The sequence below is a fragment of the Melanotaenia boesemani genome, chromosome 1 (genome assembly GCF_017639745.1).
Source record: "Melanotaenia boesemani isolate fMelBoe1 chromosome 1, fMelBoe1.pri, whole genome shotgun sequence".
Taxonomy (NCBI): domain Eukaryota; kingdom Metazoa; phylum Chordata; class Actinopteri; order Atheriniformes; family Melanotaeniidae; genus Melanotaenia; species Melanotaenia boesemani.
This window is the reverse complement of record NC_055682.1, coordinates 32483932-32501062: the sequence shown is the minus strand read 5'-3', so window position 1 is coordinate 32501062 and position 17131 is coordinate 32483932. Positions and strand designations below refer to the sequence as shown.

Below are 17131 nucleotides of genomic sequence, written 5' to 3'. Positions count from 1 at the left end.
TTTGAAAATCTTTTAAAAGTCTTCTGGTGTAAGCCCAGCATTAGTTTTGTTATCCTGTGTGATCTTAATTTGGATGTTTAATAATAAAACTTCAAGTCATTCCATCATCCACCTGTCTCTGAGTCCTGCGTTTGTGTCCCACCACCTTGTCTCCCATGTCCACGTTCCATGACCTCTGCATAATAACATCTGTGCATTTTTTAATAATCTGTTTTGTTTGATATTTTAGATAGCTTAATAGTAACCCAGAATTTACATAGACACTTTTTTTCTTAAAGTGGGCTGTTGGGGAATCAATTATGTAAGCTCATTCCTCCCTTGTGTGGGCTCCAGCTGTATTTAAACAGGAGATATAAACATAAACACTGTCATAACCGTTTCTGCACAGGAAAATGTTCCAACTCTCTACGTACCACAGCAGCTGAATGTCCGAGCGTCCCAGAGGGCAGTGTGCTGGCACCCACAGTGGTGCTGACGCTGTTAGGGTGGCGGATGCGGACAGCTGGCCCAGCCACGATGGCAGGAGGTGTGCCACAGGGCAGTGGTTTGACTCCCTGCTGCGGGGGCTGGGTCAGGGACTGCTGACTATTCAGCAAAGACAGCCTCAGGGCCGGGAGGCTCTTCTGTTGACGAACAGAGTTAGGTCAGAGTTTGTAGTCGCCTGGCAAAACAGACATCCATGACAAAACACCAACCAAATACTGCAGCGTCCGCTGGTTAGTTTAGCATGTCATCACAAAAAACATGACTAAAGGCGGAACATGTGACCATACCTGTTTGTGCATTTGTCACACAATGATATATGTAAAAAAATGTTCTACTGGATAGGTTCTACGTTCTACTAAGTTCTACTGGAAAACAGCTTAACAATATTAACTCTCAGTGTAATGGATATTGAATGTAGCGTTAGAATTAGCTGTTTATGATAAATAACTGTCACAGTCAAACTGAAGAGCTAATGTTGTTCCATACCGACTATTTCAGGCTGATTTCTGACGTAAGCAACCTAACATTGCATGACAACATGCGTTTGTGGCCGGGTTAGGCGGTCGAGCGCCTTGATGTGACGTTCATCACAGCTGGCTGAAGGAACCTGCTGGCTACGAACAGGGAAGGCTGCAGGGGCCACTGTCACACACAGTCAGAAGTCAGGCCAGAGGGGGGAGTGTGTGTGTGTATGTGTATGTGTGTGTATTGTTCAGATGTTGGGTGGAGAATCACTGGCTCCGGAGCCAGGGAATGGACTACTTTAGGGGAGAACGTTTAAAAATATACGCGAGGACTGCTTTAGGAGCCAGGTTGAAGAGTGATTTCAGGGGCAGGTTACATGTGAGGTCACAAGACAATTTCAGAAGTTAAATCCAAACACAGCTAAGGGGTTTTGTAAGCTGACAATGCAGGGTTATAGGTGTAGGCCTTAATTTCAGGGAGGCAGTTTACAGGACCAAAGAATAACATCAGTTTGTGAACTTTTGCCATGACTGCAAGGTGCATCAGTGAAGACTCCAGTTTTACAATTGATGTAACTTAAAAAAAATCTTAAAAGTTCACAAGCAAGAACCCCACCTTGAGGAAAGGCACCAGGTAAGGCTGCGGAGATGACTTGAGCTCAGTTTGCAGCCGACTGGTGAACTCCTCTGGTTCAATCTTGGCATCCTGTTCGGTTTAAGAATTAAGAATTAACTGTTAAATGTTGTCCACTTCACATATTGTCACCACTAGTGATACTGTGTGAAGTAAAGCACTCAAAGACAGCATGATGAAATCCTAGAGGTGATGATCAATCATCTGAGTCCTATTCTGGTAATTCAGGGTATCTAAATGTGTAATTGTGCACATGCTAAAAATTCATGGCAGAGAAAGGAGATTTTGGGACAAGTTTCTTGCTGCCATCTACAGGTTGGAAATAAACAGTGCAAAAATACAAAGGGTAGCACTTCCTGTATAATAATCATGTTACTGAAGTCAATCACATTCACGAGGAATGCTGTCTATAAAGGTCTAACCACAGAAATGTGTTATAAATATGGGCAGTGCTTATTTGTTTGTGTTTTTTTAACTCACCAGCAGATCCTGGACCAGAGCCTTAACGTTTTTGGACGTTTCAGGGGAAGGAGAGTTGTGGGAGGCCAGTTTGATAAGTGTGGCCAAGAAATTCTTACACTTCTTCACGTTCTCTTGCATTTCCTGCAGAATACAATTAATTATTCACCTTTTTCCAAATGAAAAACAACAGTTCAAATCTTTGACAAATGCCTCAGTAGTCTGAACAGATGAGTAAAAGTGCCTTTTAGTCGACGGGTGTTCAAGTTGTTCCTCTCATTAGCCTTGCTGTTTAGATATAAATGTGTATTTAATGTGTATATGTCTATATTTGTTTGCATTTGTCCTCAACTGCACATACACAAGTTCATGGGGAGTTTATGCATCTCTGTGTGTCCTTGGGTTGGTATGCACTAATGTGAACGCAGGAGTGCGAACTTGTCTAGGCATGTGCGAGACTCTTTGTCCATGCCCAGCTGTGTGACGTTGTGAAGTTGTGGGTCCAGGGCTGAGCTTGTGACACAGCCAGCCTCCTGGCAGCTGTGACAATGCCTGCACCCTTCGGGGTGGAGTGTGGGCGATGGCAGAGGAGAAGTAGCAGAGGGAGCAGACCTGGGACACGACAGGACCTCCGGGGGCCGCTGCGATGCCAGTCTGCGCAGGCTGCACTGGCTGGGAGGCAGGCTGGGCCGGGGCCTGGGGGGCTGTAACCACGGGGGCCTGCTGAGGAACCGTCACTGCCACGGCCGGTGCCACGGGGCCCTTCTGGGAAAGCAAAGGAAGAGACAGAGAGATAAACAGGACGTGACGCTTTGCTCCCAGCAAGGCCACAGAGAACAGGAGGCAGGCGCCACAGCGCTCCTGTCACATCTGGTGTCCTGACTTTAGTGGACATCTCTTAACAGACAAGGAGGAGGAAGGGGAGGCGGTGACAAGAAAAAGGCTGGAAAACACTGGAGGCCCTTAAAGCTTTCTTAAATAATCACCTGCTTTCTAAGGGAGACAAGCTCTTAAAACTGCACACTGGCTGCTTCTTTTTACTCCTGATATTACTCATGATATTCTCCAATTAGAAAATACACAAATTCTGCTCATGTGTTGTGATGCCATCAACAGTTTTCTATTCTAATCCCTATAAATATACAATCAAGATAGAATCATAAGTGGACACTTCTGAACAGGTGGGTATGCACCATAAATTCAAAGAAAAAGTGTTTTAATGATATACATGTTTATAAATGTGAAGTAAAAAAGCTTCAACAATAACTGCTATTGCAATTAAATTCTAGTTATCTTAGCTGATATTATTGATTTGCATGATACTGAATTCTGAGCCGGTTTACAACCTACTGTGCAACCTTTTGATTGCCTCTTCATCATTGCACTGTTTCTTGCCATCAGATTTAAGGTATGCTATAGAAGGAAAACAAAAACCGTGCATGTAAGGAATGTTATCTCACAGGGCGGAGTGCAGGACAGGAGGAGGAGGAGGAGGAGGAGGAAGAAGAGGAGGAAGAGGTCTGGAGGGCAGGGCTGGAAGGAGTGGGAGAGGGAGATGATGCCATCTTGGCCGGGGTCAAAGGACACTGCCTGCTGGTCTGAGAGGTCACAGGAGACTGCTGGAAAGAAAGAGAGCACCAGAATAAGAAATGAGAAAAGGAGGTGCTTTGCAGACAGATACAGACAGCAGGAAAGAAGATGGAGGAGGCAGCATGTTGATGGTGGGGCAGATCAAATTACAGTAAAGTTTGTATAGTAAAGTAAAAGTAAGGCGGGTCACGGTGTCATGCTATCACCGCTGGGGTCTGATCGCAGGACAGTATCCCTACATACAGTACCAACACGTCCACTTTGTAGAGTCCAAATGACAAGCATTTTCTAAGAACAGCTTTTTGTAGGATCTAAGGCCTGAGCATTAACAGCCACACATTGCTCAGTTTGTGGCGGCTGAATTAACTGGCTTCTTCCTGGAAATCACTGAGAACAATTATCTACCCAAACTGACATTTATTTTAATGGAAACTGCAGGCACCACAATAACTGATATGACTAATGCAACTAATAAAGAATAACATAATAAGTCATCTGCAAAGACTCAATTACATCTAGAAATATGCCTGCGTGTTCCTGATGTTTAGGAGAAGTCTGACACTGCAAGGATTAATCAGGCTCAAATTGTGAAAGAGTAGTTCTGGGAGCATGAGACATCATTTTCACACATGGACTGGACACCAGAGTCCAGACCTGAAACCCAATGAAAATCTTTCTAATGTGCTGGAGAAGGCTTTGCGCAGCGGCCAGACTCTCCCATTATCAATACAAAATCTTGTTGAAATCTTAATGCAACACTGGATGAAAATAAACATTGTGACATTACAGAAGCTTATCCAAAACAATGCCACAGTAGTTAATACTGCCCTAGTCAATACATATATATTATTTTTTTTATTTTTTCAGAGAGCAGACAACCGATTCCTCGTATTTTTTGTTTAAGTATAGCGCTATGGGATGAAATTTTATACATATATTAGGTTTGATTGACAAAATGAGGGTTGAAAAGATTCATATGTTGAGTGCTTATGACACAGGCTAGTGTACTTGCATATTTAATGCATTAGAACAAATGCGAGTGATATAACGAGTGCCAAATGCCACAAATCCATGCTGGTGCTCAGCAGGTCATCTCACAAGTAAACACACACACTCAAACACACAAACAGGCAGGGCCTCATAAACACTTCCTGGCTGCTTCCCTGCTATCCCATCTATTGGCCAAGACAACCCAGGAGGGCCTCTGCCTCGACCTCTGGCACTCAGCCCTCTATTTACAGACAGGCCAAAGCATTCATTAGCACATGCGCACACACAAATTTAAACTGAACTTGTCTTGCACACAAATGAAAACACACACAACACCTTGCCAAGGCCAAGAGAAAGAAGACGGCGCAGGAGGGAAGAAATAGGATAAGAAGAGGAGGAGCCACTAAAAGTTTTGTAGAACCAAAGAGTTGAGGGGAAGTGGGTGCATGACGGATGAGGGTAGAGGGAATGGGGGTGGCGGTGGTTGCAAGGAGGAGGTGATGGGGAGAGCCACGGGGTGCATCCCACCGCCAGCTATGCCCCACTCGTGCTCACTCTCTCTCCTTTAGACGTGCACATTCACACTCAAGAAACCAAAGCCTTGTTAGGTTTTTAAAATAATCAGGCAGTTGGATGATGAATGATTTAACAGGTGTGGAAGGAAGGAAGCTCAGGATGCCTTCCGTTTCTCCCCTCAGGGCCATGGGAAGAGTGACAGGCCGACAGAGGGGTTGAGCTCTGGGAATAAACACCATTCCCTTTCATTTCACTGCTACTGCTTTTCCTGTCGAGATGGCAATGCCGCGGCCCACTAATTTGTCAACAGAGAGACTGTGAGAGGCAATGACAGTCTGCGACTCTCTTTTAAGAGGCTGGTATCAGGATGGAGACAGGTTGGCTTGGTACTAGCAGAGAGACGGCATTGCAGGTTATTGTTGTGTCACTGATGTGGACCCCTGTCTATAACAAAGTCTAGGAGACATCAGATTTTACAGCTTTTATGAGTATTTATGAAGGAAGAAATCCCCTTTGTTAATCACAAACAATCTTAAATTTGATTTATTACAAGTACAGGTTTTGCATTTGTCCCACTACATTATCCAAATTCCTTGTAAATCATAGACTAACACTAGTAGTTGTGAAAACTGTTGCTGATCATGTTGGAACAACAGCAATAAATCTTAGAAGAGAATTACATACATAAGAAAGCTCTAACCAAGTTGTTAAAAAATGAAACAATTAAACACTGCCCTCTAGTGCCCGTCTTTTGTCTCTGCAGTTAGTGATAGAAAATCTCAAGAAGGACTCTTTACTGGCTTTGCTGCCAGTTTGGATTTAAACAGTATTTTTGACAACATTGTCAAAGACTGAGACCTTAGACTTGAATGAATATCAGGTTTCTGTCTAAGGCAGCTATCAGTGTTTTGTTTGTCAGACATATGATTATCATCTTGGAAAAGAAAGATCTATTTTCTATGGAAGAAATATCCATTGGAGCTTTTGTCAAGTAAAGCCCGGCAGGAAGCTATCCTTCTATCGTTCATAAAAACCTCACTGATTGGTTAATTTGACCACTAAAATGAGTTGATAATGGTGGCTCTGAAGTGCAAAACACAACAATACTTAATTTTTACAGAAAAAGTAGGGACAGCTGATGATTGGACTTAGCCCGTCTCGGTCTCTGCAACAGAGTGATGTCAGTTTCTGTTTCTGGTGCAAATCGCTCTCATCAGTCCACATAAAACAGGGCCCTTCAACTTCAACACTCAAGAAGCAAAAACACAGGTTGTAAATGTGTCATTGCTCCAACACACCTGATTCAAATTAAATGCATCCAACAGCTTATCAAGTTCTATACAATGATCCATTAATCTGAGTCAGGTATGTTGAAGCAGGGAACATTTAAAAAGAGCTGAAGAGCCCTGCCCTAAAATAAAAAACACCTGCAGCATTCCCTGAGCTGGTATCATCACTAAAAACTACAAACTGACATTTTTCTAGACTATTTTAGACCGGGTCCAGACCTGGTCAAATCAGGATTATTTTATCCTGCAGATATCAGATTCCATAAAACACATTTTGTGATTTGTGTTCTGGTTAACACTCATTCTGCTACTCAAAGTGCAAAAATTCAACCATACTACTTTATAATTATCAAATCAAATTAAATTAAAAACATGTTGGTAATCCCATGAGATGAATTTTAATCATCCAATTTAAATTATACTTAAATCAGATCATACTTAATATTTTATTCATTTATATTCACTATATGTGCACAAAATTGTTCAGTATCTGTGGGATAATCTAGTCCAGATTCTAAGCATTGTGTTGTGTTTTTAAGCTATACCTAATTTAACAAGGTTTAGATCCCAAAACATAAGAAATGGTATTTACTGGCTTTCCCTTTGTCTGCCAAAATACAGGCTGCAAATCTGAAGCCGACTTTACTGCTGAGCAGAGACTAAAACAGATCAAAGAAACCTGCAAATGTTCTTACTTTAAGGGAACTGATGAGAGTGGTACACACCTGAAACAGCAAATGACACAGACATGTTGAAACGGACTCAAGTTTTGTCAAGAAGTGTTGTCACTCCCCCTAACACACAAAATAAAACTAAACATGCCATTACGTATAGCAGATGAACTTTTAATGGCCTGAGAACAGCTCAAACGTTAAGACTTCAGGACGTTACACAGTGGACACCTGCCAGGTACCTTCTGTCATTCCCGCTGTCCCACTTGATTTACAGCAAAACTGCGGGCGACTAAACGACTAAACTCATTATTAAAAGCTATAAAGTTCCAAAGGCGAGCACCCACCAGCATAAGCACAAGTTTTCTTATGAATGATGTGGTGAGGTGATAATAAGCAAATTCCAATTAATGATTCAGTAGTTCGTTAAATTTTGATGAGAGCACCCCATGGAGTCATTAAGAAGCCCTGAGACATTCAATCATCTATTAATCTCAGTTTAATCTATGGATAAAATAATCAAGAATATTCATTTGTTATAATTAAACAGTTTAAGATATTAATCATAGCCTAATTAAGGACTAGAACTAAATTGTGCATTTAATGAGGTGTTGCCCACCCAACATTAACGGTGTGAACCCACATGTAATTAGATCAAAGTTTCTCAAATTTAATCAGACAAATTAGTTTTCAAAAAGGTGGCCAGCTGTGGCATTAACACTGACAAAGAGCTGAGGAGCCCATCTCATCATTAAAGTCCAAAATGTGGCCATGGATCCTCTCAACACCCAGGAACACGCGCATCTAACGTATATTTTTGTTCTACTGTACAAGTAAAGAATGCCATCATCTGTTTTTGTTTAAAGTCTTGTTTTTTTTAAGACCAATGTTTTTTATATCATGTGATGGACTTGATGTATTATTTCAAATGTTGCTGCAAGAATGTAAAAAAGACCCAAAGTGCATATATGTAATTTCATAATTTTACTGTATCTAGTTCATGACCAGAATCAAAATACCCTGCATATCAATGTAGCTCTGAGCTGAGAAGCAGTGAGTTCCCAGATGTCTTTGTTGTAGTATGGCTGACATGGAAAAACAAAATGGTAAATGTTTATTTACCATATTTGGTAATATGGTATTTACCATAATACTTATATAGCACTTTACTGTACCTGGAATGATACCCAAAGCACTTTACATCATACACCACATTCACCCATTCACACACACGGTGGCTGATGGCGGAAGCTGCCGTGCAAGGCGCTAACCACGACCGATCAGGAGCAATTTGGGGTCTGGTGTCTTGCTGAGGGACACCTCGATATGAGCTCGACAGGCCGAGGATCAATACGGCAACCCTCAGGCTACAAGACGACCACTCTACCCACTGAGCCACGCCGTCCCATCACATCACAGAGAAGATGTCAAGGAGATGTCACCTTCAGTTAAACAGCATTAAAAAGTTCATCTCTTCATTTCTCTCAGTTGCTCCTTGTGATTAACATGTTAATTTCAACTAGATGACAAAATGACATTCTTAGTAAACACAGTAGCCACCTCCTCTTAGTTTACATGATCTGGAGTCGTCACCCTCTCCTCAGGGCCAACCTTAGTAATCATCTCTTCCACAACAGCAGCCCTGTCTTTGCTGAGCTAATGTAAGCACCATCGGACCTCTGCAGCTCATCTAAAATACTGCTGTTACCTGGTTTTTGGCCCTCAGGTATTTCAGTGTCATTCATCTTCTCTGTTCACTAGAAAGGTTTCCACTTCTTTAAAACTTTGGTCCCAGCCTGCAGGGAAAAGAAGGGAACAGCATCCCCACCCTACCTGAATAATGGGAGGTTTAGCTATCCCATCATTCAGCGATCTTTATGTAACTGGAGGCTCTGCTCTGTTCTGGCTCCACAGTGGTGAATGAGCTTCTTACTGGAGTCAGTACAGCAGTCACTCCTTATTTAGCACTGTTGCTAAAAAACCACTGTTTCAGATTACATCTGGACAATCCAGATTAGAACTTACTTTTATCTTACTTTTTTCTCTGAGCACTTCAATGAAAATACTGAAAATGCTTTTGGATCCTTGTTTCACATGAAAACAGTCACAGTTATGGGTGACATCTAATTACATGTGCTTTAAACATGCCTGTAATAATATATCAAATTCATATTAAGTGATGGATTTGCTGGTTTTTACAAGTTATATGAATGACAAATAATGTCATTTGATGCTAAATCTTAAAATCCTCAGATTCACTTATGACAACTAGCAATGCCCTGACATCTAAATTCATGTTTCTCACATCTACATGAAAACAAACAATGAGAAAAACAGATGGATGGATAATAATACAAAAGCAGCTAAAACAGGGAATGATGCCAAGAAGGACAACAAGCTATAATATAATGAGTATTCAAAGGGCAGAGTCCTTATCCTATCTCACTTTCTTCTTCTTGTTCTTAACTTGCTGTGGAAAAACAGCCAAAATGTTGTGTGCCACAGTCAAAGTAGAGAGGGTATACATATTATGGGCAAAGGTGTTCCCACTGATATGATCACCAATTACATGGTGTATTTAATTCATATATGTCTTACTAATCTACTATTTTGACATTTGGAGATAAGAGGTTATGATTTGACAGCTGCTCATGAATAAGGTAAAATGTGCATCATATCATAAAAACAGCAGCCTGTTCTTGGTTACTGAGAGAAGCTTAGTGCTTACAAAGTATAGTTTCCATGTGGTATAAATACGTCATACAGTCAGGCCCAGAAAAAGATGGACAATGACACAATTTTCATGATTTGGGCGCTGCATGCCACCACATTGGAATTAAACTGAAACAACTGAGATGTAATTGAAGTGAAAGGTTTTTAAGCGTAATTTCAGTGGTTGAACAAAAATATCCTACAGAGGTCACTAACAAGCGGTCCAGATCCAGACCCAGAACCCTTCCCATGTGAACCAGAATCTGACGGGTTGCTTTTATTTTTAACTGGTCCAACTTTTGTAGTCTTCACAGTAGTGGTCAGGTAACAAGCAAACCAATCACATGTCACGTCACACACTCAGCCAATTAAGTCTGTGATGGTCCCAGTGGTAAACTTTGCAGCACTACAGCGCAGATAGACGAGAGTTTAAGAGGCAGGAAACAAGACGGTGGGAGGAGAAAAAAAGCCAGCTAGATAAAACAAAGTAAGAGATACAGATGACTGCACCATAGAACAGCAGCAGTGTTGCCAAGTCCGCCTGTTATAAGTCGCTTGCAAATATCTTCAGTCATGTGTTGCGGGTTTTTTGGGCTTGTTTTCTTCAGTGTAGTTGCTTTTTTGGGCTTGGCTTGCTCCTGATATGAAGCCATCCTGTTTCTGTAACAGCTGTCAACAATAAAGCAAGAACCCATGGATCCGAAACCGTAAACGTGCCAACAGTCTTTTTTTTCATGTAGTGTCAACAGCCCTGTTTCCTTGGTTAGTATCTACATTCACTTACCTACACTATAGAATTGTCCTATCTGCATAATATGCTCTATAACAGGGGTATTCAACTAAAATTTAGAGAGGTCCAGTTAAAGAAATAAAAAATAAATAAATAAAATAGGTAGGTAGGCAGACAGACAGATAGACAGATAGACAGATAGATAGATAGACAGATAGATAGATAGACAGACAGATAGATAGATAGATAGATAGATAGATAGATAGATAGATAGATAGATAGATAGATAGATAGATAGATAGATAGATAGATAGATAGATAGATAGATAGATAGATAGATAGATAGATAGATAGATAGATAGATAGATAGATAGATCCAGGCAATTAACAGCTATACCTTGCCAGTGATCAGATACCCAGCTGGGGTAATAAGCTGGCCAAAGGAGGAAGTGTTAAAACACAGAAGTTGTTCACCATGCATGGAGGGTTCCATCCCAAATACACTAAACACAATAAGGGAGGCAGGGGACTGGTGAGCACCATGGCCACCATCCAAGATGAACCATCCAAGCTCCATGAATACATCAGGAAGATGGCCCCAAGGGATGAAGCAGTGAGTGAGTGTCTCAGGCAATGGAACAAGCCCCTGCATGGGATATACCACCGACAGATAGCTGAAGTGGCAGATATGAACAAGTCCTACTAATGGCTAGAGAGGGCTGGACTGAAGGACAGCACAGAGGCCCTAATCATGGCAGCATAAGAGAACGTTGGCAGGACCTCAGGTGCAGGCTGTGCAAAGAGGCCCCTGAAAAAATCCAGCACCTTACAGCAGGGGGCAAGATACTGGCAGGCAAAGAATACATAGAATGCCATAACCAAGTAGCCAGCACAGTGTACAGAAACATCTCTGCAGAATACGGAGTGGAGACCCCTAGGTCACAATGGAAAAACACCTCCCAAGGTAGTGGCCATCTCAAACGATGGAAATATCAGGAAAAAGGACACGAGAAACTGGAAAGATACCAAGGACTCAAGAAAGAACTGGAGAAAGGCTGGAAGGTGAAGGCAACAGTAGTTCCAGTGGTCATCGGAGCACTGGGGGCCATGTCCCCCACACTAGAGAAGTGGTTCCAACAGATACCTGGAGAAACATCAGACATCACCATCCTAAAAAATAGAACTATAACAAGCATACATAAATAAGTAAAAAAAATAAAGATATAAATATATAAAAGATATAAGAACACCTCCATATTTACAGTTTCTTTACATTTTAGTTTAATTCCCCAGCTTTAGAGCATTTAAGAATTGCAACTCTTTTTTTTATTTTTTGCTTTCCTCATGTTTAAAGGGCTCAAAAGTAACAGAACAATCAACCTTACTGTAAATAAAATGTTTATTATTAATACTTTGTTGACAATCCCTTGCAGGCAATGACTGCCTGAAGTCTGGAACCCTTTAACATCACCAGACACTGGGTTTCCCTCTTGTGACCTGTTGATCGACCTTTACTGCAGCTGTCTTTAGTTGCATCTTGTTTGTGGGACTTTCTGCCCACCCCCTCTCTGCAATTCATGGTCACGAATATTCTGCTTCTTTGCCTTAAACTCCTGGGTTGCTTTCACAGTGTGTTTTGGGTCATTGTTCATCTCTACTGTGATGTGACATCCAATCAGCTTTGCTGCATTTGGCTGAGTCTGAGCAGAAAGTTAATTCCTATAACTTTAGATTTCATCCAGCTGCTTCTGTCTGCTGGCACATCATCAATAAACACCAGTGACCCAGAGCCACTGAAGCCATACTTTCACCATCTAACTGCCTCCACCATGTTTTACAGGAAATATGGTGTACTTTGGATCACGGGCTGCTCTAAGCCTTCTCCATACTTTCTTCTTTCCATCATTCAGGTACAGATTGATCTTAGTTTCCTCTGTCCAAAGAACGTTGTTCCAGAACTGAGTCGGCTTCTTTAGATGGTTTTTGGTTTCTATTTTTGAGGCTGAATACCTGTACCTCGTGGTGAACCCTCTATTATTGCCTTCATGGTAGAGTCAGATACTGGTTCACCTACTTTCTGGAGAGTGCTTTTCACTTGGGTGGATGTTGTGAAGTGGCTGCTAAACACAATGGAAAAGGATCCTGTAAACATTCACCTTTGTTCTCTTCCATGGACATCCAGACCTTCCCAAGCTTACCAGTGCACTCTCTTTCACTCAGAGTATACCAAACTGCGAATTTAGTCACTTCCAACATTTCTGCTTTTGGTCACTTGAAAAAAAAGGCAGGTACATATCAAAAAGTTGTATTTCTTAAACCTTTTCTTCAGTTTGGATGTGAATCCACTTAAATTAAAGCTGAGAGTCTGTACTTTACGCCCATATTGATTAAATAACTGCATCTTGAATATGTTTTGGTGAACAGCTAAAATAACGAAACTTGTCAGTGTCAAAATATACAGAATTAGGGCCTGACTGTATATTAAAGGTACAGTGTCATCTACTGTCATCTAGTGGTAAAGATGAGCACAGTTGTGAATGGATGGTGGCCATCTGAGGGCAAAATTCCTACAGACATAAACATGTTTTCATACTAGTGAATCCAGTGACTTCAGTGTATGCGATAACTGCCCTACAAGTAACTACTTTTTGTGCCTTTTAAGCCTTTTACTTATCCCAAATGATACTCTAGCATTTATCTAACAAAGCTGTTACTGGAGTTTTAAAGCTCAGAGAGTTCTCAGTACAAATATGTCAGCTGCCATTCATGTGGATACACAGCAAGCTGATATAAATGGCTTATTCTAAGAGAATAAAAACATAACAGTTATTTTAGTAAAGTGATTAAATACCATCAGAAACCCAGTTTTTAATCATATCCCATAAGAGCCTGACGTGACACATTTGTCACATACAGTTTCTGAGACATTTTGCTTCAATTTATGGTATAAACTTTGCTCAAAATCCTGTTGAACACACTCTGATACTCATCTTGAGTCCCCTAATAGATACCCAGAAGCAAAAAAACATATAATATTTTTAATGTATCACATGGTAATAAATGGTAGATACCCCCCCCCCCCAATAAAATGTCAATTTTTTGTTACATTTTGTTAAAGGGCCAAATAAAAACCTCATATTTAAAAAATTGGACTTTTCTTACTATTTTTTCATGAGTCGGGCCTTAACGATATATATTTATTTTTCTGTCATTAACTTTTGATTTTGTTACACACTGCACCTTTAAGTTAAATTAAAGTTAAATTAGAACAAAACTTAAATCTAATGCCGAACTAATTAAATTAAAGCATTTTTTTCCTATTTAGTCCCAAACCACCAGGCTATAAAGCATTAGTTAGAGGGCAACAAGTACTCTGGGAAAAACAAACAAACAAGCAATAACAATCCCTTGAAATAAGCATATAATATCCTGTGGCAGCTGTGTCATAACTACGTTATATGCAGCATTATTTGGCTGGTGTAACCCATTTCAATGGGACATACTGTTGTGTTGTTGTCTTCTGCATTGTAAACCCAGTTCAACACATCTAGGGTATCTTTAAGTTTCCTTCTCTCGCTAAGCACTGGTTATCAACTCAATAATTCAACCCAGGTTTTCTGACTCTGATATGAGCGAGATCATGTTAAGCAAAAGGAGCTGGCAGCCGATGACCAATCATAGTATATTTCTGACATGCAGCTGCTTCAGGCAAAGCAGGAAGGAAAGACGACAAATGGTGCAGACTACTGGAATGCCCAAGTAAATACTCTCATAAATATTACAGCCACGTCGTGAGAAAATCGAACAATTCACGATTGTGTATTTTGTAAAATGAGTGTGTTGCAGGAACATGAGAAGGATTAATCAATCTTAGTTCTGTCAGATGAAACCCTGGCTGTTATTTTTGCACCTAATAATGAACAAATAGAAAAGCAAATCAATCCAATCAGGAAAGTTATTGTAAACATCCAAGTTCACTTTCTGCCATGCAGACTTTGAATATTGAATAAAAAGGACTAAAGTTATCCAGAGAATTTAAATAATTTTATACGCTATATGCATGTATAAATATGAATGCACAGACATCTTTTGCTACAGTTTAGTGAGTTTGATCTGCTGCCCTCACATACACTATAAGAGACAGTGTATGTGGATGCAGCATAAAAAACTATATAAGTCCAGAGAAACCAACTTTGCAGTCATCACCCTCTGTTTTAGGCTATATAAGCAGTCTCCTCTGCTAATGCGTCTCATAAAGATGGAGATCAGAAAAGTTAAATAGTGCAAATGCTCTTTGACTCTGGTTAGAGTTGGAAAAGTGGGAAAGAAACTCTCTAGAAAAGCATGTTTTGTATAAAACATACTGTACATGCATACATTATCTCAGAACTTGACCTGTTCCCAGCAGGCTGCCAGATGAATAAGTAAACCGGCTTTAAGGTACCCCGCTAAGCCATTGCTTCCCATCAGAGACCCTTTGATATAAATCCTCAATAACTCAAAATAAATTGTCTTTATTTGACTTAATACCATATCTGTGTTAAAAAAAAAACTGAGCCCTTCTGATCAATCTTTTCTAGTGACCACTAATCAAATTATTTGACATGAATATGGAACAGTAATGATTGGTGTGTGATTAATTAGGAGCGATTCTGCAGGTTCTGTAGCAGAGTCTCACCTGTGGAGTTGTTACTCTGAAGGATGTCCCTGTGGTGGGGGTTGCAGGTCGTGGAGCGATGTTATTCTGGGCCTGGGCTTGAGCCTGAGCTTGGGCTTGAGCTAAAGCCTGCTGAGGAACCATTACCAACTGGCCTAACTCCGTACGTACCAACACCATCCCTGAAAAACAACAGAAAAGAACTATAAGAACGTACACCGTATCATTATTGTCACAGTATATGTAATCCAGGTATAAACAAAACCATTTATTTACTTACCAACTGCATGTGGCCATATCACAATGCTGCTGGCACTTAGTGTCACTAAGTTCTACTACAGGTTGCTAGGGGACATAATGATGCCCTGGCCACCACCCCTTCCTTCTCTATCTCATTTGTCGAAGAGAGGTTGGCATTACTACATGTCATTAACTTTGTCTCTTTCTCCCATAGTTAGTGCGTCTTCTCTCTGTGTGCTGTCCTGCAGGTGTCCCTGGCTCCAGAGCTGTGTGGCCTTGATCTACAGCTCCTGGCCAAAACAATCAGCAGTGTTTATTGGTTGCTGCTGCTCTGGCTCGCTCTCTCTCTCTCTCTCACTATTTCTCTACTCCTCTCTCTCTCTCTCCATCTATTTCCTCTCTTGCTGTCCCCTCACCCCTACTGATACAGGCAGATGGCTGCCCTCCCTGGGTCTGGTTCTGCCAGAGGTCTCTTCCCTTCATAAGGAGTTTCTTTCTCCCAGCTCTTACCAAGTGTGTTCTTAAGGACGTTATGAGCTTTTTTTTGTCTTTCTGAGGTTCGTTAATATGACTTTTTGTAAAAATGGTGATAAAGCATGGTGGTTGAAGTGTTATGGTTTGTGGCTGCTACACGTTATTTCTGCTAAAACAAAAAAAGAAAAAAAAGATCTTTGACTACTTAATTTTTTAGATGGATTTTACATCATATATTTTAAATTAATAAATTATTTTAATAGTTTTCCTTAATATCTGTAGATACTGTTTCAAAGAGTCTTTCTCTGTTGAGTAATTTTTTTTCAATAAGATGTACTTACTTTGCCCCATACCTGTAGGTATATCAATTTAAAAAATATTTACGAGGTTATGTTAAAAAATGTATATTTTAAGAATAGCTTTAAAATCTTTTGACAAATTAAAAAAGTGCACAAATGAAATTTTGAACTTAAGGAAATTGACTGAATTTATGAAGCAGCCCGTGTATGCTAAAGATTAGCTTTTTTTATTAAACATTAGCTTATCTTTGCAGAATTTCCATGGAGAGAAAAAGATGTGTTTAATAAAATGGTTAGAAGCATTTTATAATCATATTATCAGACTGAGCCACTATTTCTGAGGTCAGATGGCATAGAGGCATTTAAGGGCAGTATGGAAAACCCTTCTGACCACTGTCCACATCTATTACCTGCTCTTTTTGAACAGGAGTTTGCACTGGGGTTACAACTAGTTAAAGGTGACAGCTAAGTCAGAGCTACAAAAACAATGCACCACACAATCATTTTCCACCCAGAGAAAAGGTGAAGGTCTGACACTTGATTTTGGCTACCATAAAAGCCTAAGTGAAACTGTCAGCTGCAGAGAACTCTGGTGCCCTTCTTGGAATACAAATAAAATTTAGACCAATAATTTCTAGAATCCATTACAAAGTGAGGAATAAAAAAACATTTCACAATATTTTCACCAGATGTTCTGATCTACTCACAGCAGGGAGCACTACTTGCCCTTGTGAGCTGCTGAAAAAAATTCTCCTGTGAATCTCAAAGTTTGCTTGTAACCACTGAACTTCTCAAAACGGTTAATGCAGATTTGCTGTGGAGAGCTATGCAGCTGCCATTTCTACAATGTTTTCTGTGTTATTGGTTTCTAATGTGTGTGAATACAATCAATGATCATAATTTTCTACATTTGCCTTGAG

General features: G+C 40.4%; 1 protein-coding gene across 6 annotated transcripts in view; it reads right to left on the bottom strand.

The window, feature by feature from the left end:
• The window catches only part of LOC121643525 (transcription initiation factor TFIID subunit 4-like), a 98727-nt gene that overhangs the window by 79613 nt on the left and 1983 nt on the right, over window positions 1-17131 (bottom strand). For 3 of the 6 annotated variants that reach the window (XM_041990990.1, XM_041991000.1, XM_041991004.1), the window contains 6 exons: window positions 15220-15380; window positions 3504-3662; window positions 2656-2808; window positions 2065-2187; window positions 1567-1656; window positions 414-623 (listed from right to left, as the gene is read on the bottom strand). In XM_041990990.1, coding sequence (XP_041846924.1) covers window positions 414-623; window positions 1567-1656; window positions 2065-2187; window positions 2656-2808; window positions 3504-3662; window positions 15220-15380 — 896 coding nt within the window. The remainder of the gene's footprint in view (window positions 1-413; window positions 624-1566; window positions 1657-2064; window positions 2188-2655; window positions 2809-3503; window positions 3663-15219; window positions 15381-17131) is intronic. The other 3 variants (XM_041990995.1, XM_041991013.1, XM_041991019.1) reach the window with 3 other exon arrangements.